The sequence below is a fragment of the Alligator mississippiensis genome, chromosome 3, assembly GCF_030867095.1.
Source record: "Alligator mississippiensis isolate rAllMis1 chromosome 3, rAllMis1, whole genome shotgun sequence".
In the NCBI taxonomy this organism is placed as follows: Eukaryota; Metazoa; Chordata; order Crocodylia; family Alligatoridae; genus Alligator; species Alligator mississippiensis.
In genome coordinates this window covers 65,377,982-65,404,588 of record NC_081826.1, presented here as the reverse complement: position 1 = coordinate 65,404,588, position 26,607 = coordinate 65,377,982, and the positions used below count along the sequence as shown (strand labels likewise).

Sequence of the window (26,607 nt, the reverse complement as noted above, 5' to 3'; positions counted from 1 at the left end):
AAATGATCCACTGCCAAACAAAACCCACATTTAGCCTAAAGTTTATGGTAGTCAATGTGCAATTGTCATTTCCTTTGAAAGCAATAGCAGTCATTCTCATCACCATATTTCTCTCTTCAAGCCATGAATCCTTTGACCTACAGGGCCCTAGAAAATACATCTGAAAGTAGGAAGATTTGTTCCACAAGAAAGAACAGCACTAAAAAACTATCACAAAAGGCCTGAATGCTGCAATGTGCCTGAAGTATGATGAGTAGCACCAGCTGAATGTTTACCTTAGGATCTTCGTAGACCTCAGGGTCCATGTGCAAAGTGGGAGGGTAAAGGGCTACAAAGTCTCCTTTCCTTAAACTGGCTTCCTGATTCCCATCAAGCTTGAGAATAAAATCCTCTTGGCAGAGGCGAAGATTGATGGAAGATGAGGACATTCGTAAACTCTCATTTACAGCACTCTCTGCATTCAAACAAAGAGGGGGAAAGAAGCATGAAAATATGGAAGATGGCTGGGTGGGTGCAGCTGCTGAATCTCTACAGGCCTAGGAAAGGGGGGGAAAAAATCACAAATTAAACAACATGAGGAGGTAATAAACATTCCCGGAGCGCTGGGGGCAAAGCTGCAATTCTGAATCTTTAGACATAGATTCTCACTGATAGTTCTGAGAAATCTTGTAGGCTGTAGTGAACTTTGGGTTGAAAGCCCTTACTCAGGCATCATGCTGCAAACACACACAATTGAAAGAGTTGAATGCTTTATGTATTTATTCACATTTTGGAGGTTGTAGGCAAATACCAGTCAAAGCCTCCAAAGAGCCAGCTAGCATTCCCTTTGAAACCTGTTGGTTGTAATGGCAGGCTTGTATATTAGAAAATCATTGAACTTGTTAATAATGGAGTAATTTTGAGGTATTTTTCCCCTTTAAGCAAGATATGGTGCCCCAATCATCATTTCTAATATTTTCAGAGAGAATGAAATGATTCTTTATCTGCCTAGTAATTTGTAACAAAGAAAACACATTTAATCAATCAAGGGAAAAAAGCCCACATCTTTTTCTCAGTGTTATGGAAAACAAGATTTTTATCATCATCATCTCCTGGAAGGCTCCAGAAGCTGAATGTCCTTGCTTTCCCAGTGGCCTTCACCTTTTGCTCCTAGCACGACAGATTTTATGGCTAATTTCCGGCAATTTATCCTGGCAGTTTGAGGAGGGATTCCTTTGGGAATAATATGCATAATTTGCATAAATCATTCTGATAGCATGCATATCAGCATGTAGCTCCTGTCTAGGGCTGCATCTCTCACTTTGTAATCAAAACTGACTATTTTTCCACCAGCATGTATGGGTGCTATAATATGTGACTTGATTCCTTCTAATCATCAGTGTGAAAAATAGCCTAAAATAGTTTCATTTGCACATGATAATGCCTTTATGACTGTATTTATGTTTGGCAACATAAAATAAACCCTCTGTAAGTGTGCAGCAAGGCACTGTAACCCCTGCACCCAAAGGTTAGTTTACTAAAGACAGTAGCTTCATAGCACAGATGCAGCTGAAAAACATAATAACAACTGTTCTTTCACTAAAAATTTAATCTGGTACAGCATGCATAGCAAATAAAGTGGCCTTGGATGCTTTCTCGCAGGAGGTTTTTCCTTAAGCGTGCATTTGTCTAAAGAAATGAGGCTGCGGTCAGCTTTGTGTGGCCAGCACTGTGATTCAATGTGACGTACAGTGAGTCTGTGCATATTCTTTTGGACTGCCTTCGTTACTATAATCAGGCAGAGTCAAATCGGCTTGTTGGTGACGAAGCCAGAAAAGAACTCTGGTTCCAGAATATGGACTCTACTGTGGATAGCCACAAGGCACCTGACACGATAGATTTCAAATGGCAGCACTCTGGCAACAAAACTTTACATGGTACAAAGAAAAGGTCCAGGCTCTACTCTTACGTTGTCTTCAACCTTAGCTTATAACACCATTTTAGTCTATAATTTGAAAATGGTAGCTGACATATGTAGCAACACCATTCACCCAAGAAATCTAATAAGGAGGAAAATAAGAAGAGCAAAATAATTATAGGACTGCTGCCGTGAAATAGCAGGTTTACATTTAAAAACATGAGCAACACGGTCACATCCTATTGGCTGACATTCTCCCAGGAAACATGGCAGTCTGTGCCCATTGCAGTATCACAAATGACAATTGGGCAAGCATATCTTATGCAGAAGTTAATCACAATAATGGAGCACAAAGTGTGGCTTAGCGGTCAGATCATAAGTGACAAATCTGTTTTACCTTCCAGTACCAGTTATGAGTGGAAGGCGAGCTTGGCTCTAGCTCTGAGCGATCATGCCGATAATCATTAGATGACAAAAGTAATGAGTCACATTATGATCAACAAAGGAGAATGGAGCTTATATGGGTTTGCAGGCTAACATTAAAAAAATAGCCACTCAGCTTTCTACAAACACTGTGTGAAGGCTGGAGCTATACATTGAGGAGAATGACAACTGCACAATAAAACTGCAGCCTTACTTGCAGTTGTCATAGTTCAGCAGACACCAGCCATTGCTACTGACAGACCAGCTGGGTAGCTTGGGAGGCCTTCCATTCTGCACCATGAGGTACAGTAAATTATCCAGCACGGTAGAGCAACATCTGTTTCTGTGCTAGTGCCGAACAAACAAGGCAATTTAAAGCATACCAAGGGATAACCAAGCAGCAAATGAACATGACCCTCATTTTTTTCCCTTTCTTACACACACGAGATGCTGAACTTCATTGTACGAGCACTACATAAAGGAGAAGCCAGGCTCTTATTTGATAAGGTGTTGTTAGAGAGATTTTACGTATTTTCTATACAGAGAGGGAGATCTCATAGTATTGTTATTCTTAGAATCCTCCCACTTCTGTCTTCATTTCTCTTATACCAAAGCTAGCACTCAGCTTTCAATTCATTCTAGATTTTTTTTAAACTGTTTCAATATACTTATAAATATTCAGTCTTTAAACCTAATTTGCTATACTTAGTTCACATGCCTTCAAGCATTTGTCTTCCAATTTCCACTGAATAAATGCGTACTAATGAGAAATAGAGCAAGCTGCTGAGGCAAAGCTGGGTGACTTGAGCCTGGCCTGCCACCAGCTTGTGATAGGCAGGCAAATTGAGTTAAAATGAAAAGTCTTGTCAGCTGAAATACAACATGGTAGCCAAACAGCAAGCTGTCAATCATCCAGCCAAAACAAGGGACTGCAGGTAATAAAAGGTCATTGTGAATGATTAGTGCATTTGGCTTTCATATGCAAGTTAATTTTAATTAAACATGATCTCTATCTGTAAATGTTTTATAAAACTTATTGTGCATAAAGGACTGTTAATTTTATACTAACATTTAGCTGGTAATAGGGCCCTATAATTATTAAAGTGTATTGTAGAAAAATAGCTATTGAAAATGCAAATATTTTTGGTGATAATTTACTCTATGCACTACCGTGTGCCAGCACAAACGATAATATCTGAAACAAGCAGATTTGTGGCTCACTAAGAACTGAGCAGTAGTGACCAGCACATATGAAGCAATAATTTTATTTTTTCCATTCAAACCTACATTTTTGTTTGTGTTTATCACCAACATTATGGCCTTTTTTTCTTGTACTATGTTACTTTTAGGTTTTCTACCTTTTCATGCACAGTTTGTTTTTTTTTTTAACAGTGTTTCTTTAGAAGCAAATATCTGGAATTCAGTGATACCCTGAGGCAAGAATGCTTCACAATATGAATGAATACAAACATTATAAAATGTACTAAATAAGGAGGGTTTGAATTAAATGTGTGTTAAATGCATTTCTGCTTTACTCTTTGCATTTCAGTTATAGCCATAAAAACTGACAGACCATTCTCATGTATCGTTTACTATCTTAAAGCTCCATTGCGAGTCATAATGACTAATAATGTATGTTATTGTGCTCATGAAAATAAGCACATACTGGATCCTGGAGAAGTCTTAGGTAGACAAAAAGGGATAATGTGGTGTTCCAGAAATCTCTGGAAAAGAAATAAATCCGGCCCATCATATAGTAACATTTCCCAGTTTTTAATTGGAAACCTAAACTTACGATTCAGAAGCAATATTGTTCCATAGACTAGACTATTTTGACCATAAGTATGTTGTTGCTTTTGGGACAAGTGGCAGTAATTCTTGTTCTTCAAACTTTAAGGAAGCAAAGTAGGCTTTCTTGCAGTTTTAGTATTTGAGGAACCAGAACATTTAAAATTGGAACATCATAATTCCAAAATGCCATTATAAACCCTCCTGGTCTGTCTTACTCATTTGGAACAGAGAGACAAATTCCTGTCTCTGGCTTACATATGAGATGGAAAAACTCTGATGTTCTCAGGTAGAATGATTAAAGTATTCTAAGTCTACAGAACAAGTTTTATCCTGTGTTTCTTTCGTATACAAAATGGTCAGTCCGGTCACTGGGAAATTTGGCTATAAAAGTCAAACTCCTCCCATACATATTAGCCTAGTGTCCCTTTCATTAAAATGTGAATTTAATACACTTAGTTGTAGTGGATATTTTTCCCTGCTATAATTTTGTGGAATTATAACTAAAGTGCTAAAGAACTGAAATCTAGCTTCTGTTCATATCTCATTCAGTTGAATGTGATAATAAAAATTAACAAAAATGCTGTGTGAGTAGGGTCAGGTGCTTTCCTCACAACATGTGAATCAAACATTACTCAAGGACTTTAAAATTTCAAGGAACATTAGTTTGGATGATATATTTAATGTTTTAAACTGTTCACATCACTCCATTTTGCACCAGATGGTTTTAGTGAGGTACTCGCATTTTGATCCTTAATGGCACTGGATGCAAATCATGAAATAGCAACTTCACAAAACCGCAATGTTACTGAATAGTGTATAATTTTTAAAAGGCTAAGCAAAATGCAATATGGATATACATTTTAACCTCAAGAAAAGGATACCAGGCTCAACATGATTATCATTCCATTATCCTTTATCTTCTCTTACTAGTTATTTTTTTGCAGCATACCACCCAGTCTTCCCCTCCAAATAAACTGGCCATGGTCCCATTCATGCTTCTAACTTCTTTGTCTAGTAACTTTTTCTATTTGCCTGCTAATCTTGGTGTGATGCATTACATCACTGGATAGTCAAATATTTTGTGGTTATTGACTTAGAATAATCCTGCCCACCTCTTGTACATCAAAATGGTCTCTCTCCATTACATAATTCTTCAACCCAAGCATCCAGTGACTCTGGAACCACATTCTAGGCCCATGTATAGTATTATAGCTGCCTTAGATCTGTGCCAAAAGTTGAGAAAACAAGTGCAGTTTTATTTTTGTTCTATAATAATCAATTTAGACTTTAAAAACATGAATATGATGCTTGTGATATGTGGCATATACTGATGGTCCTGGAGAACAAAGATCTTTCTTTGCATACAAAACAAGCAAAGCATGGGCGACCACAATGTGCATTTTCCTCAGACTACCCTGCCAACGAAATCCCAATATTAGCTTTTCAGAAGAGTGGAAAGGCAATTTAGGCTCTGATCTAGTAAAGCTCTTATGCACATGCTCAGTTTTAAGCAGAAAAGCAGCTCCATTAACTTCAATGGAATCTCAATCTCTACACTCTTATTCAGTTGTTGTCCATTCTGTGGATACTGCCAACCCGTGTCAATGGAGATTTGTATTTCTAGAGAGGGGGGTAGATATTTCTTAGATGCACGAATTAGATGTCTTAACTACCATCTGTGCCTCTGGAAATCTCCCCTCTTAGGATTTGTGATGCAGTTACTTGTGTTCTAGGACACGAATACCAAGCATCAGATGATATTAGGAAAGGCCAGTCCAGCTACTGGAAATAAAACTCCGTCTCTACTAACTTGTGTCACATTTGAGTCAGTGAGGTAGAAGTGAAAGACATTGTTAACTCTTACTTATCTGCCAGGAGTCTTATAAGCATAAATGAAGCCTTGAAATACTAAGACAAAGAAAAACTGGTGCCTGTTTGTAAAACACTGCCCTTTGAATGTAGTTAGCGGTCACATACCTGAGTCTGATTTAAAAACAACTCCCTTTGTAAAATCTAAAAGACTAAAATTATTTTTGGAAATTAACAAATTACGTTTGGTGCATACACTGATTTCCCTGCCAGCTTGCATTTTGGAAAAAGGGTCTTCCTTGGTTATTCAGTACAGAAGTATTTGAAATGCATTAACACTTAGGCAGATGCTCAGAATCAAACAACTTAATAGGCATAAACTTTTTTTCAAATAATTGCAAAGCTTCGATTTAGCCTTTTGCATACCTTGCATAGTTAATTACCTAGGCTCTAATGTTTACATGCAATGAGTGTATCTACAGCTATAAACTACATAATTTATAATTGATGTAAATGGGTGTTATTATGTCAATTAAGCAGCTGTGTCCTCCACCTTCTCAGTAAACAGAAATGAGTGATAAACTGAGTTTGCAGAGAGATACCCTCTTTTCTTCATAAGAGATAAAAATAAATTACCTAGGTAGACCAGGTTGTCCAATTGTTCTCTGGTGAGGTGGATGTTATATCCAGGCCCTTTCTTTTGACCTGTTGACTGCAGCAAATGGTCAATTTCGTCACGCACCGCTGCAAGAGCTTCTGGGTGCCGCAGAAGATAATACATGGCCCAGAATGTAGCTGGAATTGTGTTTGCCACAGAGGCCCACAAGAAGGTAAAATGATGTGCTGGGAGAAAATAAGTGAAAAGGAAGATTAATAGCATTTATTACACTGATTAGATTTGCAGTGTGCTAATTAAAAGATGTTAGGACACAGACCCAGCCAAGGATCAGTGAATGCTAATGAGGACCAATAGGCTTCTGAAGTCTAATTTTCTGCTTAATGAGAAGAGTTTGAAATGTAATGGGGGGGGGGAAGTAAATGCAGCTCAGTTATAATCTTTCTCATTATCACCATTAAGTATCTTGTTTTACCACCTCAGCAAAAAAAAAAAAAAATCAATTATCATAGAGGGTTGTTTCAGAGTAAAAAAATTTATCATTAGCCAATTAGAAAGAACATAAAAAAAAATTCAAGGTCGCCATTTTGCCTTTTTATTTCAAAGGTCTATAGTAAATTATTTTATTTCAGACAAGCAATCTTTCATAAGTTTCCTACCTGCTTTGTCATAAACTGTGAGCAGCTCATATTTCTCAAATAGATCTTTTCTGGCTTGGATCACTTCAGACCCTCCCAGCCATTTTGTCATATTCTGATATGAAAAATGATATATAAGCTCCTTCCGAACCTTCTTGGTAGCTCCTAGCAACTCAACTGGTATGCCTAAAGCTAAATAGGGAAAGTTGGCATCAAACTTTGTAAATTTGTCTCTGATTTCACTAATAACTTTGTGGCCATCTGCAGCAGGAACTCTTCCATATAGTGTTATAAAACTGGCTTCAAACATTACAGAGCAGCAGAACTTGTACATTTTTTCTGCTTCCCAATCTGTTGCTTGTGAGCATTTCCTTTCAAATATTTGTTGGAGATTTTTCATCATGTCTTCTGAAAGTGTGTCCAAAGACTTCCCTTGTAGGTATTGGTATATTCTATGCAGGTTTTCATTCATTTCCGGGAATTTTGTACTCAATACAGATGGGACATCAAAAGTTCTGCATATCATTTTATCTGCAAATTCTTGAAATCCAAGTTGCTTGCTATTTCGTGTAATATAAACAAATTGGAATGGGTCCATGAAAAAGGTATAGTATCTACCTGGAGAGAAGAGATAAAAAAAAACAAAATATATATACATATATGCTTTTTAACACTTTTGAAAAACAATCACTAAAAAAATCAAATTCAACATTAACTTCAGAGAGTATTACTTTTCCCTAAGGCTTGAATTTAACTTCAGAGAATATTTATTTTCCCTAAGTCACATTGAAAGCCCCTAAAACTATTTGTAAAAGAAAAAAGGGAGAAATTACAATATGTATTTAGTTAGAAAAAATCAGTAATGAATTTTTGTGGAGGATGAAGATTTCACCTGCATGTTTTTATTGATCTCCTAAAACCAGAACAGGGCTGTTCAAGTGCAGACTGATCTATTATTTTGACAAAAATGAAGGGTGATATATACATATAAATAGGGCACTCTGGAATCATAAGAAACATTTACTAAACTGGTTTAACTTAGGAAAATGCAATATGGCTTAACATAATACTTTTAAAACTATACATCTCTTAAGGGCAAAAAGGAACAAGTAAATCATTCTATATAAATGGAGAATACTTTCAGAAAGACTGCAGTGGGGAATATGCTCACTTATCAGCCGAAGAAACCAAAGGGCCCAAATGATTAGTTCTAAAAATGAAGGCTTTTGTTCTGCAATGAGTTCTGCATACATTCCCAGATCACCCTGAAGTCCTTGGGGTTTTACATGGAACAGAGGCCACATGTCTTGAGTCTCAACCCAGGAGCAAAGCCTCAGATGTTTTCCATAACTCAAAGAAAAAACATGGTACCTAAAATACCTTTTAATTATATTGTGTTCTTCTATACTGCCTTTTCATATAACAGGCTGAAGCAGCTTTATTATAATATCAATACATTTCCCATGTGGTTTATTTAAAAAAAAATATCTTGAAGGGCAATGTGGTATCATGTTAAAACAAGGGGGTGTTTGCAGCTCCACATGTGTGCCAGATGTGTGCCCCCTGGGAGAGTGCTGACTTCTGCTGTGCTAACTATTGTGGTGCCATCAGCCACTGTTGCAGCAGCAGCTGTTTTTGTTCCCCCCACACAAAGCTGGTGCCCAGAGCTGGTGCCCCAATTGCTCCTCCCCCTTAGTTACACTACTGTGTATTTGGAGAATATGCTAAGCTATCTTGATTTTACTTTACTACCACCCACAACTAAAAGTAGCCAATATTAGTGCCAGAAAAGTCCAGAAAGGCACTTTAAACACATAAAATGGGACCTAGGTGGAAGTCAGATATGCAAGTATGTTCATGTGTAGAAGTGTCCTAGGCATCTAGATGCTGCTTGAAATCCACTGTGATCCAAAATCTGGAAGATCAGGATCTAAACCTCTGGAAGGAATCATTATGGCAGGTGTATCTGAAGCAAGCCTAATACCCACGAACACTTTAGGCCTAACACAAAGCACAACTACAGACATTGTTAAGGCTAGATGCAGAGCTCACCTTAAAAGAGGCTTGTGGTTAAAGCACTCACCCAGAAAGTGGGAGCCTTGGGTTTTAAGACCCTCCTCAACCTGAATGCATTCAAATCTGTACCAGTAGGCATGCTAATCAATAAGCTACAGACTCAGGTGCCTGCTTCCTGTCCTGGCTCAATGAGCCTTGTGTTTTTAGCTACCTAATGCCACAGGTTAAAAAAAAAAAGGATGAAGAATCTTCCCTGTCTTCTCCCCTTTCCCATGATTTTCTAAGCCTAGAGGATATGGCTATGTGCTGGGAGTTGGGAGATCTGGCTTTGAAACCTGTCAGGCTCAGAAAGGCCTAAAACCCAGGTCTCTCCTTCCTAACGGCTATTCTATTATATAAAGGGTGGGGGGGGGGGGGGTGGTACCATCAACTCCTACTCTTTGTTTCACAAATAGTGAGGTCTTCTCACTTTCTTCAGAAAATGATTCTGGGCCATGGATCTTTGAAGGGAAGGCAGCAGCCAAGCTTCAGGGACGAATGAGAATTCAGACACATTCTGAACTCAGAGCTTAAGTACAGACAGTCAAAAAACTCAAATCTATGCAGGTTTCTCTAAAATGCATAGATTGGACCATTAGCAAGTGGAACTCATGTTCACTCCTTGGTTGGGGAAGGTAAGGAGAAACCTGTACTGGCTGAGGCCAGAAGGCTGGAGATACTCCCACATGCTTCCCAGCATGCCAGACATTACTGAGGGCACTTGAATGTGGCCAAATGATTGTATCACCTTCAGGGATCCGGGTTTTCTGTTTCCCATGGAAAAACTGGGAAAAACACAGATTTTCCCTTTAACTGAGAAAAATGCAGATTTTTCAAGTTAACAGAGAAACATGCTATTTTCCACTTGAGTTCCAGCCTGCAAGGGGCTGGGGGGAGCAGGAGAAGGGTAGTCAGGCAGGGAGTGGCATACATATGTGTACACTCACACGTGCACCAGGCTTCCAGGCAGTCTGGAGAGCTGCTCCCATAGGTAAGTCTGATGGTGAGGGGAGGGGGGATTGAGGGAGGGAGGAAGGGAGGGAATTGGGCAGGGCTGAGACTGGGGCTGCTGCCCAGCTGGGATGCATGGGGCTTGGGGCTCAGGGCTGGAATGACGGCCACCTAAATCAGAAAAAAGGTAATGCTTGCAACTAGTCAGAGTTTCCTATCAGCTAACTCGAGGCAACTTCCCATCAACATATGGGTTTGCATGGGTTGCTCCAATATTCCTATGCACACGTGACGGGGGGTGGGAAGCAGGATGGAATTTGGCGATGTGATCGTATCTGACTTCAATTCCTTCACCCCTCTTGCCATCTACCCATAGGAGCTGAGGGTCTGTTTCTGCCACAGCCATGCCTGCTATGTACTTCCAGGCCCTAAGGCCAAGGGCCCAATCCTGAGTGCCCTCTCCCCTCTTTCCAAAATCCTACATTAGCTGTTGTCCCAATGCACTGTATAGGGAGCCTAGTCACCTAACTGCTTTCTTTGGATCAACCTCCTTGTGTCTGAAACTCAACTGTTATGTACTCTTGAGCCTAAGTTGGATGCCTTTCTAGATACTTAACTAAAGGAGACAATATTGAACCACTGATAATAATACTGGAGAAAAACAGATACCTAGCAGTGTTATTTTTATATTATTGTGTTATATGTTTTTAAGATAAGTTTGCCAACATCTTAACCTCTGAAGTTTTTATTAGCTACTAGGGGTGTACAAAACAGGCTGTATTCAATTCGGATTTGGATTCAGCCCAAATTGGGGACAGTGATTCGATTTATTAATTCGTATCACTGTCCTGATTCGATTCAGCTGAATCCAAATCTGAAGATTCAATGCTGATTCAGAGAATCAGGGATTTGGCCACTGAGATAGCTTTAAATGTTTTTTCTACACACCTTGAGGTACCAGGTATGGCTCATGAGCGCTGCAATACTGGGGTGGATGGAGTGTCCCACAGGAGCGCAGGGCCCACCCCCCTCCCTTGTGTGCTCAGCGGCAAACCCATAAGTGGACCTGAAGTACCTCTGGTCCACTTCTGGGTCCACCGCCAAGCACGTGGGGGACTCCCCACACCTCCTGACTCAGTGATCGTCCATGGGGGAGCCCCAGGTGCCCCCGCAGACCCAGGAGGCACCAGTCGCTGAGCCGGCAGGGGGGCACAGGGGGCCCTCAGTGTGCTCCCCAGTAGACCCAGAAGGGGACTGGAAGTGCTTCTGGTCTACTTCCGGGTCTACTGCTGAGCATGCTTAGGACCCCCCTGCGCTCCTGTGGGATGCTCCATCACCCCCCATCTCAGCATTCACGAGCCGCCTGGTACCTTGAGGTATGTAGAAAAAACATTTAAAGCTGTGTCTATGGCCAAATCGTCAAATCTTTCCAAATTTCTCTGAACTGATTCAGAGGATTCTGACTCAATTCAAAGAGGTTAAAGGGTCTCCTGATTGGATTTGGAATCGAAGATTCGGCCACTGAATCAGGCCGAATCTCGGCTGAATTGAATCAGTGGCCAACGCTTCACACTGCCCTATTAGCTACCATTAGTGAAGAAAATATGTGGGTAAATGGCTAGTCATTCATTGGTGATCTAAGAAGTCATTTATAGTATAGGTTTCCAATTCATAAATTGTGGGGGCACTCATTAGGAAAAAAATAGTACCATTAAAATGTAAAATATTCTAACTATAAAACAAGAACAAAGGAACAAAGCTTGCAGCAGCTGAGGCCTAATTCTGCCCTGTTTAATGCTTGGAACATCCTTCAACACACATAATTTGGCCTTCTGACTGATGCTCTGAGCCCTGTGCTAAAGGTGTTAACAAGTATTATTAGTTACCACATACCACATATCTGAGATAGCGTAATTATTTCCTATTATGACTGTAAATACATATATCTGCACAGTAAACACAGATATATGGACCACTTTTATTGGCCCCAATAATTATAACTGGCATATTTTTCCCTGATTACATCCAATGCAATCCCACTGAAAAGAATGAGGTTGCACAAAGCATACATCAATATAGAATTTGTTCCAATGTCTTTGTCAATGGTATCTTGAGTGTTTTGAGATGCTCCTAGTATGCTTTAATGTAAAATAATTTAGAGGAGGAGTTGAACCCAGGTATTCTTATTCCCAATTATTATTCTGACTGCTAGAATGAGGTCTGCCTTGTAGAGTGCAGAACATAAAATGCATTTTCAGTGCCTGTCTCTTCAAAATCCTTCCACACCTATGTTAAAGACCTAGACGTGATGCCCCTTTGCACTCTACTCACTCCATCCTCAAGGTACTTTATCACAAGGTTCTCATCCTTGTGATGAAAGGCTGGAATAAAGCCCTTTAGAGTGATTTTTAATAAGTAGATTTGGAATGCTATTAACCCTGAAGATGTTAACTGGCTTTCCAACTTTGAGTTTACAGGGTAAACAATTTAAGTTAAGATTTTTTAATTAATATTAATTTAAACCATCTGTCCACCATCTGCTTATTTCCGATGCAAAATATGAGTTTCTTTGTGATCTTTAATCAGACATTTAGCAAAACACTTATCAATTCCTATATTTTTTTAAATAAGCAAAATGGCTTTAAGCAAATGATTCCTTAAGCAAACAAAACTATTTTAATAAATAGTCTTATATCAGTACTCACTGTTAGCATAATTGCAAAGTTCTGAAAGAAAATGATTAGTTTAGAATCTTTGACAGTGTCACAGATCATCAACTCTGTTAGTCTTATGTGTTTCCAATTGATTAAAAAAAAATGCCCAGATAAAAAATAAATGCCAAGAGAAAATTTATTTTGCAAAGTCAAATTCAGTTTCCAAACTACATCACAGGCAAGTCAACAATTTATAGAAACACATACAATAAAGTGTCTCAATTGCTCTCTTTTTGGAGTTTTAACAAGGAAGGATAAACCTGTAAATAGGGAAAGCAAAGTATGCTGGTTTGTGAAAATTGTGCAGAATATTTAAGTACTTCCAATAGAGAACATGAAACCAACTGTAGAACCCAAGTATTCTAATATTTTAGATCGCTTTCCTTAGTAAAAACTGAAATCTAGCATCGCTAGCTGCAGTTACAAATGACTGAAGTGTGACTTGTTAGTGGATCTTTCAGTGATTTCAGTCCTACTTGTACATTGAACTACGTGGCTACACATGTTTACCAATGTGTTCTGTACTGTAACATATTGTCAATTATGATTTTGCATTACATGGTGAAATCATGTCACAATATTTCCTCTACCAACATGAAAGCCTCAGTAGTCTTAAAATCTAAAAGCAATCACTTAGAAAAAAAAATCTTTCAATTATGTTTTGTAAACAGAGGGATCATACTTAAGTGTTTCTTTTAAGTAATTTCATTCCCTGTTGAGCTCACTTCTATAGAGTACTGTCACTGTCTGTGTACTGGTGGAAACAAGCACTAACATATGCAGTCCTTTCCTATGTTTTTCAAGTTGTTATTTAACATGTTAAGTATGTGTAATTCCAAAAATGCTATCTCACTTTAGTTATCTTTAGGTACTCAGGATCCTTAGGTATTCGGGTGTCTTTAAAGGAACAGATCAAAACCTTGGGACTCACTGGAACATCTATTTGATTAGCTTGATAAGCTAATTGCCAAATCTGGCAAAAAGTACAACATATCATACTATAAACTTTCTAGATCAGCAAGTTTTTAAGATTAGAATAATTTACATAAAAACCTGCTGTTCTGGGACAGTTTAATGAAATCCTTAGCTCTTCAGCAATGTTGGTGGGCACTACAATTCCTTTTTCAGAAACATTTGAAAAGACATGAGCATAGAGTAAAAGCATGCTAAATCTCCCTATAGTGTAAGAAGACAAGTCAACTGTTTATTGAATAGCATAGAAACAAATCAAAATAGCTATTTTTTTTCTTATTCCTATAAAAAGCTCTCAGATTTATTTATTTTTTTACATATCTATGTATGGACAAAACTGTACTACTTTTTTCATTCTGTACAGCTTTTATTCTAGCCACTGCTGCACATGTCTATGATCACCATAGCTAATGCAATCTTCTCTAAATAAAAGATTGTTGTAAAAGTTATGAAAATTACCAACAGTTAGTGAATATTGAAGTCAATATTTGTATGACGGTAAGAAATATCTCTAATAATGTACTCTAGTTGTTTTAATGACAATTTCAACAGACAAGAGCTTCATGTGATATATCATGAATGTATGTTATTACAATAATATCTGCAGTGGGCCGTAATGTCAAAAGGAGCTGAATTAAATTACTTTTTAATTGAAAAAAGGGAGTTTTAGTGGCATTTATGTAGATCATTACTTTTTTTTTTTAAATTTACTATGAGTGTTTTAAAAAGACTAAATGTGCTTAGCATAAAATCTGTAAGATGCAGATAATTTAAAAAAAAAAAAACTTGAGCTAGAATAGTCATAAACATTCTGCTACAGTACCCAGTATCATTTCTAATAATGTATTGGAAAAGGTATACCATGTCTTATGAGAAACAGTGAAAAAGACTTTCCAAGGTTCTTAAAGTTTTTACCTAGCTGTCTATCTGTTCTTTATCCTTATGTAGTGAAAAGGTTGGGTCTGCAAGCACTATCATATAGAAACAACTTTCCCTCACTCTTTTTTTTTTTTTTTAAAGACTATCGCATTTACGTAATCGTCCTCTTATTAGGAAGATTTTGCTGAACTGTTGACAATGATGTACAGTAGTGCTTCGCTGGTATGACGTTTGGGGAAAACGATTCTGCTGCACCACCACACAAAACCAATTAGAGAACTATTTTCTGCGACAGGTCAGGAATTTACATTGTTTCTCATAGAAAGATGTGCTTTTTAATTTCTTTATTAAGATGACATCTATGTCCCTTGAGACTTTTCGGGATGACAATCATTTGCTCATCACATGGGAAAGTACAATCAGCGAAATCGCATTACCGGTACGGGGCAATGCCAGAAACTCCAAGCATCGTTCCACATTTTCCAAATGAACTAGTTTTAGAACCAATAATTAGAACAATATATATTGATAGAATTTTTTGACAGGACCTTTAGTCACACACCACGGGGGGAAAGTAATGATAGTACATATACAACAGGGGATGTTCTGTTTGCTGCACATACAAACATCATCTTTGTCAAATCACTAAGTTATCATGGAATTCTGTGCATATCTTGATATCTGAAACATGAGGTACCAACTAAGCTTTTTTAAGCCGAGGATGTGCTACTGTTTCTCCTTACTGAACTCTCTGTATTTAATGGTCTTGATACTGAATTACAAAAGGTAAGGTTACCATAATAGCATGGGTATGACATCAATTCAGAAAACCTAGGATTTCCCAGAGTAAGAATGAAATAATGTTCATAACCCATTACTTCGCTATTTTAAGATCATACTGGATTAATCAGTGAAGGCTTCCTTAAATACACTGGAATGAGAAGCTAAGCAAAATTTTATCTTTGATCCATCACATTGATATAGGATTTGTTAATTTAACAGATTACTTTAATAAGAAAATTAAATCAATAAACCTTTTCTTATCAGTACAACGTATATAAGGAAAGAGAGACAAATGCTCCACTGACACACTGCAGGTTTTTAAATACAACTGTACCCAACTTTATGAGAGTATTATTTCAGATTGTCTTCTTTTGAGTTACTAATATTAATTTGCATTCAAAATAAGCTGCTGTTGTGTGGCTTGTGAAAGTTTATAAATAACAATACAGATTTTTATCAAAAGTAGCTTCTGCGCATGTGCTATAGTCACTTGTTAGATGAAAAACCTATAATTCCTTTTAGTTTCAAAATAATAAAAGGAATGAATAAAATTATATAACCAATAGCTCGTAATTCTGTAATACTGAAGAGTTAAGCAATTTTTGTTGCAGGGAGAAAAAATTAAAATAAGTACCCGGTTTGCATTCTGATAACTTTAAACTGGCTGAAAAATGTGGCTTTTATTTTACATATTAACTATATAAAAAAAAATGTCTCTCTTCTGTGGAACAGACTTCCTTAGATTCATATTTTGATCTGAGACTCCTAAGAAATATGGGAATAGCGGAAAAAAATGAGAGAGCATTAATTCTAAATGTAGTAACTGATGCAACTGTAAAACTGATCATTTGAACTAGGATTTCAGTAGTTAGAGATGGAAAGGCCTATTAAATAGCCCCAATCCTGCATTCGTGTAAATCAAAGATTTAAAATGAAAACTGTGACTTTTAGTGGATGCAAGTCAATGCAGTATCTATATAATGTCTCGAAGTTATATTGGATTTAATTATAATGCCATTTTCAGTATATAAAATAATTGTGGTAGATTAGGAAGCAGGAAGTTTTGAAGTTCCAGTCCTGATCATATGAATGACTTCAGGTGGCTCTTCCTTCATTCAGTTCCTGTTAATTCTCTTGAAAAAAATAGGTAACAATATATTGTATACTTTTTTAGTGTTTTCTTTATCTGATCTAATATTTTTCTCCCAGGATGATATTAGTTTATACTTTTTTAGGGAACACAATCCATATTATATATATCCCATATAAATATAGATAGATATACTGGCAGAACTTATGTGTATATTATTGACAGACAGCTTATACCTATACTCACCCCTAAACATAATTATAGTTATTATGGTTCATATCTTTTTCATATATTAGAAACAACATTCTGATAGCTAAGTCATTTTCATTTGTAAGTGTTTTACTAAACATCATGATTAAAACAAATATACAGAAACATTTAAATTAATGAAAATAAAATTACCAATCTTTAATTTCATTGATAGAAATTTCAGAGAAATAGTAAAATGCTTCTCACCAGCAAGGTGTATAGTGAAAACATCTCCAAATTTTTGTTGCTGAGACAATAAGAAGGTTGAAGGAGCTTTCATAAAACTCAAAGCCTTTCCAAGGAAAGGTATCCAACCATTTATTAATGGAGGCTCCCCAGCTTTCCTGCAAAAAAATTTAGAAAATCAGGGATTAATCTGGGCATGATAACAATTTATATGTTATACATATATACCAGATTATATTTAAACCTACTATATATCATTCTCTCTTCTAAAGTACTGAGAAGAAAGTTCTTCATATATGTTGGCAGGTTAAATCTAATCATACATCTGTGCAAAAAAAGGTTCAGTATAATGATTATAAGAAATGAGAGAGAGAAATGGAGGTGCTTTTGTTAATAACTCAGTATCTTTTAGCCAGTATCCTAAAGTGATATAAGATCAAGTGAAATCTGCATTTTACAGAAAATCCTGTTTCATGTAGTACAGAAAATGTTTCAGCAAGATTCCTTTCCTTCTCAATATTTTGCATGTCAAAGTAAACTATATCAGGAGGCAATTAGGATGGATTTAGTTAATTAGGAGGAAGACAGTGTTAGAGATAATGTTTTAAATGTCTCACTTTACCTGCGCCCCAAAATGTTATATTTCTTAATAACCATTTATTTAAAAAATAATAATAGGAAAAACATTCTTAACATAATATTTAGTGTGATTTTACCTGCAGTTATTTTTCTTCTAGTGAACCTGAAATTCACATAGTTTAAAACTGCTTTTTTATATAAAAGTAACTATGCACTAACCAAGGAGAAAACACACAGTTTTCTTTACTTTGTTTTAGGATAGCATATAGTTATTTTAAATCTTCCTTCCTTCCTTCTTTCCATCCTTGCTTTCGCAATGGCCTATTCTCTTACTCCTAACTCCAGTTCACATTTCTTTCCTTAGTACTGATATTTAGTTTCCTGATTGTGATTTAATATATGATGACATGAAACAAGTCTGTTCTAGGAAGGATTAAAACAAATATTCAGGAGCAACTCTGATGCTACATCCCATCTGTGAAGGTGACTTATACTACATGCAGAACAACTCATTCTGATTAATCACAATATATTTACTAGCTTGGATCTAATCAAAGATCAAGGGATCACAAGCTTTACTACTATCATACACAGCATGGATTTATATGTAGCTGGATTAACCCTATGATAGTTCCTCATTTTCCCATTAACCAGTATAATAGAAAATCCAAAAGAAAAAGATTAAGGCAACAGTTAATGTTATTCAACTCTTTGTCTTTAATTAAAGCTGCTTCTTTTGATAAATGCATACAAATGAAAGAAATCAATTATTATCATCTTAAAAAGTAGATTGAAGTTATTATTAAAGATGAATGCACACAAATAAATTACATGATTTGATTTTTTCCTATATTTAATACTAGTTGAACATGTTTACCTCCATGTAAAATATTATTTTCTTGTTATTTTTCTCTAAAAAATGCTGTACTAGAAACTGGAAAATACATTTCATTGCCTGAATGTAAGCACTGGATAATATAATTATTTGGAGGTGTTTTTTTTTCCTTCTATGCTTTAATAAATGTATAATAGAACTTCTAGCAGTCAATGACAGCATTATTCGTTCCAGTGGCACAAAAATGGCTCTGGATACAGAATGCATCATTACAAACTTTTCTATGTAGAATGAAACTAAAAAAAAGAACTAATCTGAGATTAGACCGAGGGATTCCCAAACCTAGACCTATGACAGCCTACGCTATCCACTCAATTATCCTCTCAAAGCTTGCAAAGAATCATTTACCATTTTTTTGTGGGGGGGAGAAAGAGGGAGAAGGCTTTTAAATCCCAGCAGTGGCCTGCTTTCACTTCCTGAGATGGGCACTAAACTGCATAAGTAACATTGTGACAAATATTTAGATAGGCTTTTTGTCATATTTTAATTTAATGCATCTAATTTCACCCTCCATGCTCTGTCATTCGGTCAAAAGCTGTATTCTTCACAAGGCTTCCGCGGGGTAAAAAGGACGCAGCTCAGAAATCCAGGGGAAAATTAACTTAATGCTCCAAGTCTGTGGGATCACATCAGGGAGACATTTTGCTATCACAAAGACGTGAGGGTCATCGTTTGCTTCAGACATGTTTAGCTCAGCAGCAATAAGCTTAACACTGTTAAACACCATGTCAAGGCTATGAGTATTTCAAAGGAAAATATAATGCTACTTCAACTTACGACCCACAGTAGACTGATAACAGAAATGTGTCTTCATTTCTATCTTTACTTCTCCTTAGAAGATGGAGGTCACCTTAATGACTTATAGATATCTGTGCTGTATAGCAAAGGGAATAGAGTGCAATATATATTTTATAGTCTCCAAAATATAATGCTTCGCTGCACAAACTTTTAAGTAGTGTAATACACCCACTTTGGGCTTCTCTAAACTGATCTGATCTGTAGCAAAGATTTGAGGTATATATCAGAGTGCATATGACTTAGAAATGATAGGCTGCATTAACATGACTTGTAATAACCAGGATAAAGACCTCCAAAAACACTACTTGTTTAATTATTTTCCCCCAACTTTTAATACATAATTCACATTTTTCAGCCTTTATAAAATATTACAAAAATCAAAGTTAGGCTGGTCAGTATCCAATAAAATTATATGAAGAAAATAGGTGGTTTAGACTGCAGTTTGTGTAAAACAAAACTTTTTATTCTTATTTTTCAGAGTTTTTGCTGGTACTGATAGGATCTGCATTACCATGTACAAGGCAATTCGGATCTTTATACCATAATCTAGCCAATACAATTTGTATAGTATCCATCAGCCTTTGTAATCAAAATCCTCAACACAGATTTACAGACTGATTCTGCTTTTATACCTGAGTAACCTGACTTACTGGAAAAGCCAAATTAGGCAAGTCAAGTTATCCACAAGCATAAGTAGGTCTTATTTTGTAAAACATTAAAAACACATTTAGCACAATCTATAATTATAAAGATTAGTTAAGAGGGATGTGAAACCTATGCTAACAGTACCATTCACAGCTTATAAAGGGACTGGACAATTTAAAAAGTATGAGACAAAACACATTTATCTTAACGCACACGGATTATGAGAACTGAGGTTTTTTAATCTGAAAAGCAACTAGTTCTTCAATTTCAGGTAATTGTGGTTGTTACATGAAAGCAGCCATGTTTTAGAATATGCTTAATGTCCTTGTTTTATATTAAGAGGTTCCCTCTCTGTTGCTCCCCCTGGCCCCCCAAAGAAATCATGGAACAAGTTGTGATTATTTAACTGCTACTGCAACATATAATAAAAAATGTGATGGCGACACATATGTTGCAATCATGCTGACCAGAAGGGATGCTATCAAACAGAGAAGGAAAATCATTATGTTAAAAATCAAAAGTAAATTTTAAAAATATATTTTTAAAAGAACTGGAAGTGCTAAGTCATCCAAATATTAACTTTTAGAGTTAATAAAACAAGAGTATTTGGAACGTCCATGATGGGTCATTATTCATTATGTTCTGTGAATGTAAACTTTTTTTATTATTGTTATTCAAAAGAAAAACAAAACACCTAATCTTATATTTTGCCAATGGATAACTCTGCTTACAAGCTATTCCATCCTTATAAAACTGGTGATTCTTTTCATAATTACACCCATACAATCATACTGAAGTCTATGGGTTGCATGGGTATAAAGATGAGGAAAATTTGTCCCATTTAAGTAGCTATTTGTTTGCTAAAACAGCAGATGCCTTTTCAATTTGTGCAAAAAACCCACAGTGTATTTAGTCATATAGCAGATGAACAGGTTAATTTTTCTCTTTGCACGTAATAAATCATAAGTGCTTTAACACCCATAGTAGCATTTCATGAGCATAAACCTTCTGTTTAATAATGTCTGTTTACAACTAGAATCAGACATATAGTAATCTCTTGCCTGGGATAAACATTAATCCAGATCTGTCTAGAAAAATTATACAATTCATTACCATAAGTAATCTCTATTGTGCCCTGTGCTTAACCTTCATCTTTTTTCCTGTCCTATAATCTTGCAAATCCACTGGTTGTGTGTGAGTGGCATCTGGTGTTAACACAACCTTCACTGCACAAAGAACAACTGAAAAAGCCCCACATGAAAATGTCACTCTGCAGGGTACCAGTGATTCAATAGAATACTCCTGAGCAACTTTCACTGAGGGGAAAAAAAAAAGCATCCAATAAAGGCCTAATAATATTGCTTGTCATGGAGAGGGACTTTTCACTTCCTAAAATAGCATTGCCAGAAAATGTAAAGCTACTGATTTAAAGGTTGATTTGATTTCCTGGTGGATAAGTTATTCCTGGCCCTAGCACTTGTGATCAAAGTATTAATATAATAGCAAAATAAAAGCAAGCAATGATGTGTTTTTAGAAAAGGCAATGTATTGGTACAGATGTAGAACAAAAGCTATTATGGACATGTCAAAACAGTTTGCAGTTATTCACAGGCTCTATCACAATATTTAAACAACAAGACATGACAGGCAGTGTGTTTCTAGGGGCTTATGAACACTTTGACTGTGATGAGAAGAATGAGGCCAAAGGCTTCAACCCCCAGAAAGGTAATCCCCAGAAATGTAGTGTCTGGAGTGTTTTATTGTATTAAAAAAGAGAGACTGCAAGAAATTATGGACAGTGGGAGGCTAGTAAGGGTCTCCTTTTCCACTCTCCTTTTTTTTTTTTTTTTTGATTAAGCAGTTGCAGACCCCTACAATATTTAGATCTAGAAACTATAATGTTAGGTGCCTTATCAAGTAAACTTAGAGAGGATACTTATTCCTTCCAACTAGTTCACCAGACATTTTTAATGTGTCTCTTAACAACTATCCGGTAATGAACCTTCTCTATTATATACCAGCTGATGGGGTGTTTTTCAAAATACAGTGTATTCATCTGCAGGGATATGCAACTAATTCCTACATAGATATGAGGGGAAGAAATGGGAAAGCAGGAAATAAATGAAGGAAAAGGAAGAAAGAAAATGAAGAACAACTCTACATCTCTTAGTTTGTTAGAATGAGTCCCATGTTGCTGTAGCGACAAAGCATGAATTTGTTATTATCCATAACAGAGAAGCAAAAACAGAATACATGACATAAAGGAGAGCTAGGAAGTTCCAGAAAGAACTGCCATACTGGAACAGAAATTTGGTATGCCTTATTGGTGTCTTTTGGGGTGCTAGAGCCAATACTTCAGACTTTAGATGGTAGAACAAGCATAAAAAACCCTAGCTTGGTCACGCACATTTTCATTTGCACCATGAAAAACACTTGACCCTCATAACAATTTGGAAATAATGCACACCATAAAAATAAAATAGTTAGACAAAGGTAAGGCTGACTTTACTCTGAAGTGTAAGTTTTGACTTTTTTATAATATTGGCATAGCATGTCAAAATCATAAATTCTCTATATGCTCATAAAATTACCTACTCCTTTAAAAAAATCAACCAGATTATTTGCCTTGATGATCTCTAGCTCTAAATTTCCCAGGTTGAACATACTCTATATTAAAAAGTATTCCCTGTGGAACCGAACAGATGAGAGGCTTAGTATGGGAACATGCAAACTTTTACCTTTGAATCACCAGCTTAAATACATCCTGGGGTGATAATGACCAGATGTTGTTTCTGTCTGATGACTACTTGGAGGCTTAGTTGAAGAAAACTGATTAGAACAGGCCATTTCTTAGCCGATATAGAAACTGCTCAGCTTTCTCATTTATCGAAGTGAGAAGTTCTCCCTCCACAACTGCATGGAGGAACAGCAATGCATTTGAGGCTTGTACTGCTGCCAACCAGACTGTACATGTACCTACATAAGGGATTTCACTTTTCTCTGATACTGACCTTCCACCTTTCAATGATCACTAAATTCATGTTTTAAAATAGAAATGAAAAAAGAGGAACAAAACCTGTACAACAAGTCCAGTACTCATTTCTGAACAGGACTTAATAGGTAGATAGGAATAAACAAACATCCCACATGCACACTAAATGGAGGATAGTTTATCTGGCTCACAAAGAGAATTTTATAGCAAAATTAGATTTAAGGAGTAGTTAGAAAAAAATTCAATCTTCAGTGGAAAAATATATTTCAATGATCTTACATGGAAAATGTCAACTTTTTGTTGAAAAGCAAAATTTCTTGCAGCTGAAAAGTATTTGTTTTTTTAATACAGAGAAAAATGCCATGAAAAGGCATTTTATTTACGGAAAAGCCTCTCCCCCTCCCCCCCCCCCCTTTTTTTTTCCTACTGTAAAAGTTTTCATGGGAGTTTTTTTTTACCAAAAGTAATTGAGAACACTTGCTGGTCATTGTATGTATAGGATGAGATTATCATCTGGCATAAATAGTTATTAGGTACATGGACTGTAATGGAATTAAGCTAGCTGTGAATCCTTCCCATAATGCTCAACAAGTCTTGCAAGAACTAATTAGAGGAGGAATTAATCAAAAATCTTTCCAACTCCTTTCTTCCTGAGATTTTTTTTTCTCTTATAATTCAACAGGTCCCTCCAAGTGCTAAGTAAACTTTAGAACTCAGCAATTTATCCATCAGCTTGAAAATGCATTCTTGCTTTTTATGTGCAAATAGTCAGATAGGGAGAAATAGTGTTATCTACATCATTCCCTAGTTCATCTTTCTTCCCTCATTCACATTATCCATGAAAGTCTGTGGAAAAGGGATGTAATTGGCTTCTCAGAGCTCTGTTCCATTCCTAATAGAATCATGTACCATATGCTATGAACACCTAGGTAAGAAGTGCTTATTTCATTTTCATCCTATGCCCCCATGCTGTTTCATTAAGGAAATCAAATGAGCAATCAGACTTTCTTTGTAACTGTAAATGAATCTTTGTTTTTATCTTCTCAGGTTAAATAATCCCTATCACTTTGAGTCTGACACGAAGGCTAGGGACAGACATTCAAAATGCCTGAGCTTGTATTGATTCAATCTTTGCAGGTTAGTATAAACTGCAAAGCTTGAACTGATTTGGAGGTGGATAGACATTCCCTTTTCATTCCAGAAAAGCAGGCACTTGACTGCAGTGGCTCAGGCTAGAGGCTGGGTGGTCCTAGAACAACACTCCCTTCCCTTCCAGAGAACTGAGTGAGGGGGCCTGGCGTGGCCGGGCGGGATGCTTTGATCAGCCCAGCAGGGAACAGATAACAGTGTTTATCACCCCTAATTCAGTGTTTATCACCACATTAAGAAAACAACAGAGGGACATTACCAGTAGGGCTGTGCGAAACAGCACCATTTTGTTTCAACTTCTGTTTCACCGTTTCAAAGGGACAGTGTTTCATTTTGTTGTTTCATTTTGTTTCAAAGCACTGTCCCCTTTCATTTTGTCAAAACTGTTTTGCTGTTTCAACGTTTAGCCCATAGGCTATATTGGGGAATCATGAAAATGCCTATAACTTTGTCATTTCTTGCCTGATTCAGGTGAAAATTACAGGGATAGTAGCCCCTTCTGAGGGCATGAAGTCTGCCAAGCTTCAAGGAGATAGGTGCAGAGGTTTTTGTGACACTGCACCTCAAATTGCTAAAAGCAAAACTCGTGTCACTTGCCAGTAGCCTTCTGTCATCTGGCGTGCAGAGCTGGGGGCTTGCACCCCCAGGAGGGCTGTGGGGCTGTGCCAGACTCTTCCTGGGGGTGCGGGCCCCCAGATCTGTGTGCAAGATAACAGGAGGCTGCCGCTGCCCCCTCGACCAGCATTGGGTGTAACCGCGCCCAGCACCAGGAAGATTGCTGCGCCACTGACCCCAGGAAGCAGTGGCAGCCTCCTGTCATCCCAGGCACAGATCTGGGAGCCCACACCCCTGGGAGGAATTCAGAAGCACTGGAAGGGCAGGTTGATCTTTGTAGGGCTGGCGAAGCTACTCAGAGTGCAACCCTGGCTCTCCCCACCTCCCGGTGCACTCTGAGTGGCTCCGCCAGCCTCATGGAGCTCAGCGTGGTGGCAGGAGGCGGCAGGAGAACCAGTGGCAGAGCCACTCAGAGTGCAGCCCTGGTGAGCACAGCCCAGCAGCAGGAGGCTCCGGAGCCCCACAGAGCTGAGCCTGGCAGTGGGAGCCACTGGCCAGGGCTGCGCTTGGAGAGGTTCCTCCACTGACTCTCCTGCTACCTCTCACCACTAGGCTGAGCTCCGTGGGGCTGGCAGAGCCACTCAGAGCACAGCCCTGGCTCTCCCTCACCTCGCACCACGTGCTGCAGTCCAAGCAGCTCCACCAGCCCCACAGAGCTAAATCTGGTGGCGGAAGACAGGGGAGAGCCAGGGCTGCACTCCAAGCAGCTCTGCCAGCCCCATGGAGCTCAGCCCGGAGGCAGGAGGTGGCAGCTGAGCTTGGTGGCAGGAGGCAGGGGAGAGTCACTGGCCAAGGCTGTCCTCAGAGTGGCTCTGCCACTGGCTCTCCCACTGCCTGGCTGAGCTGCTCAGAGTGCAGCCCTGGCTCTCCTCCTCCTCCTCCTGCCACTGGACTGCTTCAAAACTCAAAAACCTTCAAAACATTTCGTGTGCCCTCATTTCAGTTTGAAGACTTTTGTTTCATTTTGATTTCGCTATTTTGAGCTTGAAATGAAACTCATCAAAATTTCACACAGCCCTAATTACCAGCTACCTGTTGATTCTGCCTTTGTCAGAGCATGGACCATAGCCAGCATGTGGTCTGTTAGCTAATACACAGATACCTCTCAGAAAGGCAGAGGGGAGAATTCCTGCTTAGCAGGGAGTGGCGAGGGGGCGGGGGAGAAGCAGCCTGCAAGTCTCTGCTTGAACTGCAGACAGGAAGCACGGGAGCGGGGCCAGCCCTGCTGTGGAACAGAGAGCCCTGCCCAGCCCAGAGAGCATGCCGGGATGCTGGGGGTGTCTGATTTAACTTAAACCAGCAAGGGGGTTGGGACAGACATTGCATAAACTGGTTTGACTCAGATCAGTTAAGTCTGATACTACATTCAACTAGGTATATATCTCAAACTGGTTTCAGCCATTTTCAAACTGGTTTATGTGTTCTGAAACTCTGTTCTGTTACAGGTTTAAACCAGTTTCTGATCATTTAAACCGGTTTATGTGTAATGTGTGTCCCAAGCCTCAATGTAACCCCTGTGATTTTCTCATGCCTCTAGCAAGCCCTCTATGGATTTGTTCAAGTTTCACTATTTAAATAAGTGGTGTTCAACCTTTTCAGACTCAAGGCACTCCTCATTAGATTCAGTGCACTCCCCAGAAAATCCCAGCTCTTCCCTCATTTTTGACTATGCCAAAATAACAGAGCAATTTGTTGCTCATAACTCAGAAAGAACACAATAGATCTGGACATTTCTGACACTATGGATTATTCCTATTTAAAAACTCCAGATTTATTTTGTGAATCATGTAAGTGTTCACATACCTAACAGTGCTAATATGCCCCAAGGCATCCTTAAAAGGATCTCAGGTGCTGCAGCACCCTGACTGAGAATCACTGATT

General features: G+C 37.9%; 1 protein-coding gene across 2 annotated transcripts in view; it reads right to left on the bottom strand.

Moving 5' to 3' along the window:
* LOC102562782 (cytochrome P450 7B1) overlaps window positions 1-26,607 on the bottom strand; it is a 194,377-nt gene that overhangs the window by 10,769 nt on the left and 157,001 nt on the right. For both annotated transcript variants that reach the window (XM_019498705.2, XM_014606812.3), the window contains exons 2-5: window positions 17,075-17,211; window positions 7,196-7,792; window positions 6,557-6,763; window positions 276-454 (exon numbers count right to left, since the gene is read on the bottom strand). In XM_019498705.2, the coding sequence (XP_019354250.1) occupies window positions 276-454; window positions 6,557-6,763; window positions 7,196-7,792; window positions 17,075-17,211 (1,120 nt within the window). The remainder of the gene's footprint in view (window positions 1-275; window positions 455-6,556; window positions 6,764-7,195; window positions 7,793-17,074; window positions 17,212-26,607) is intronic.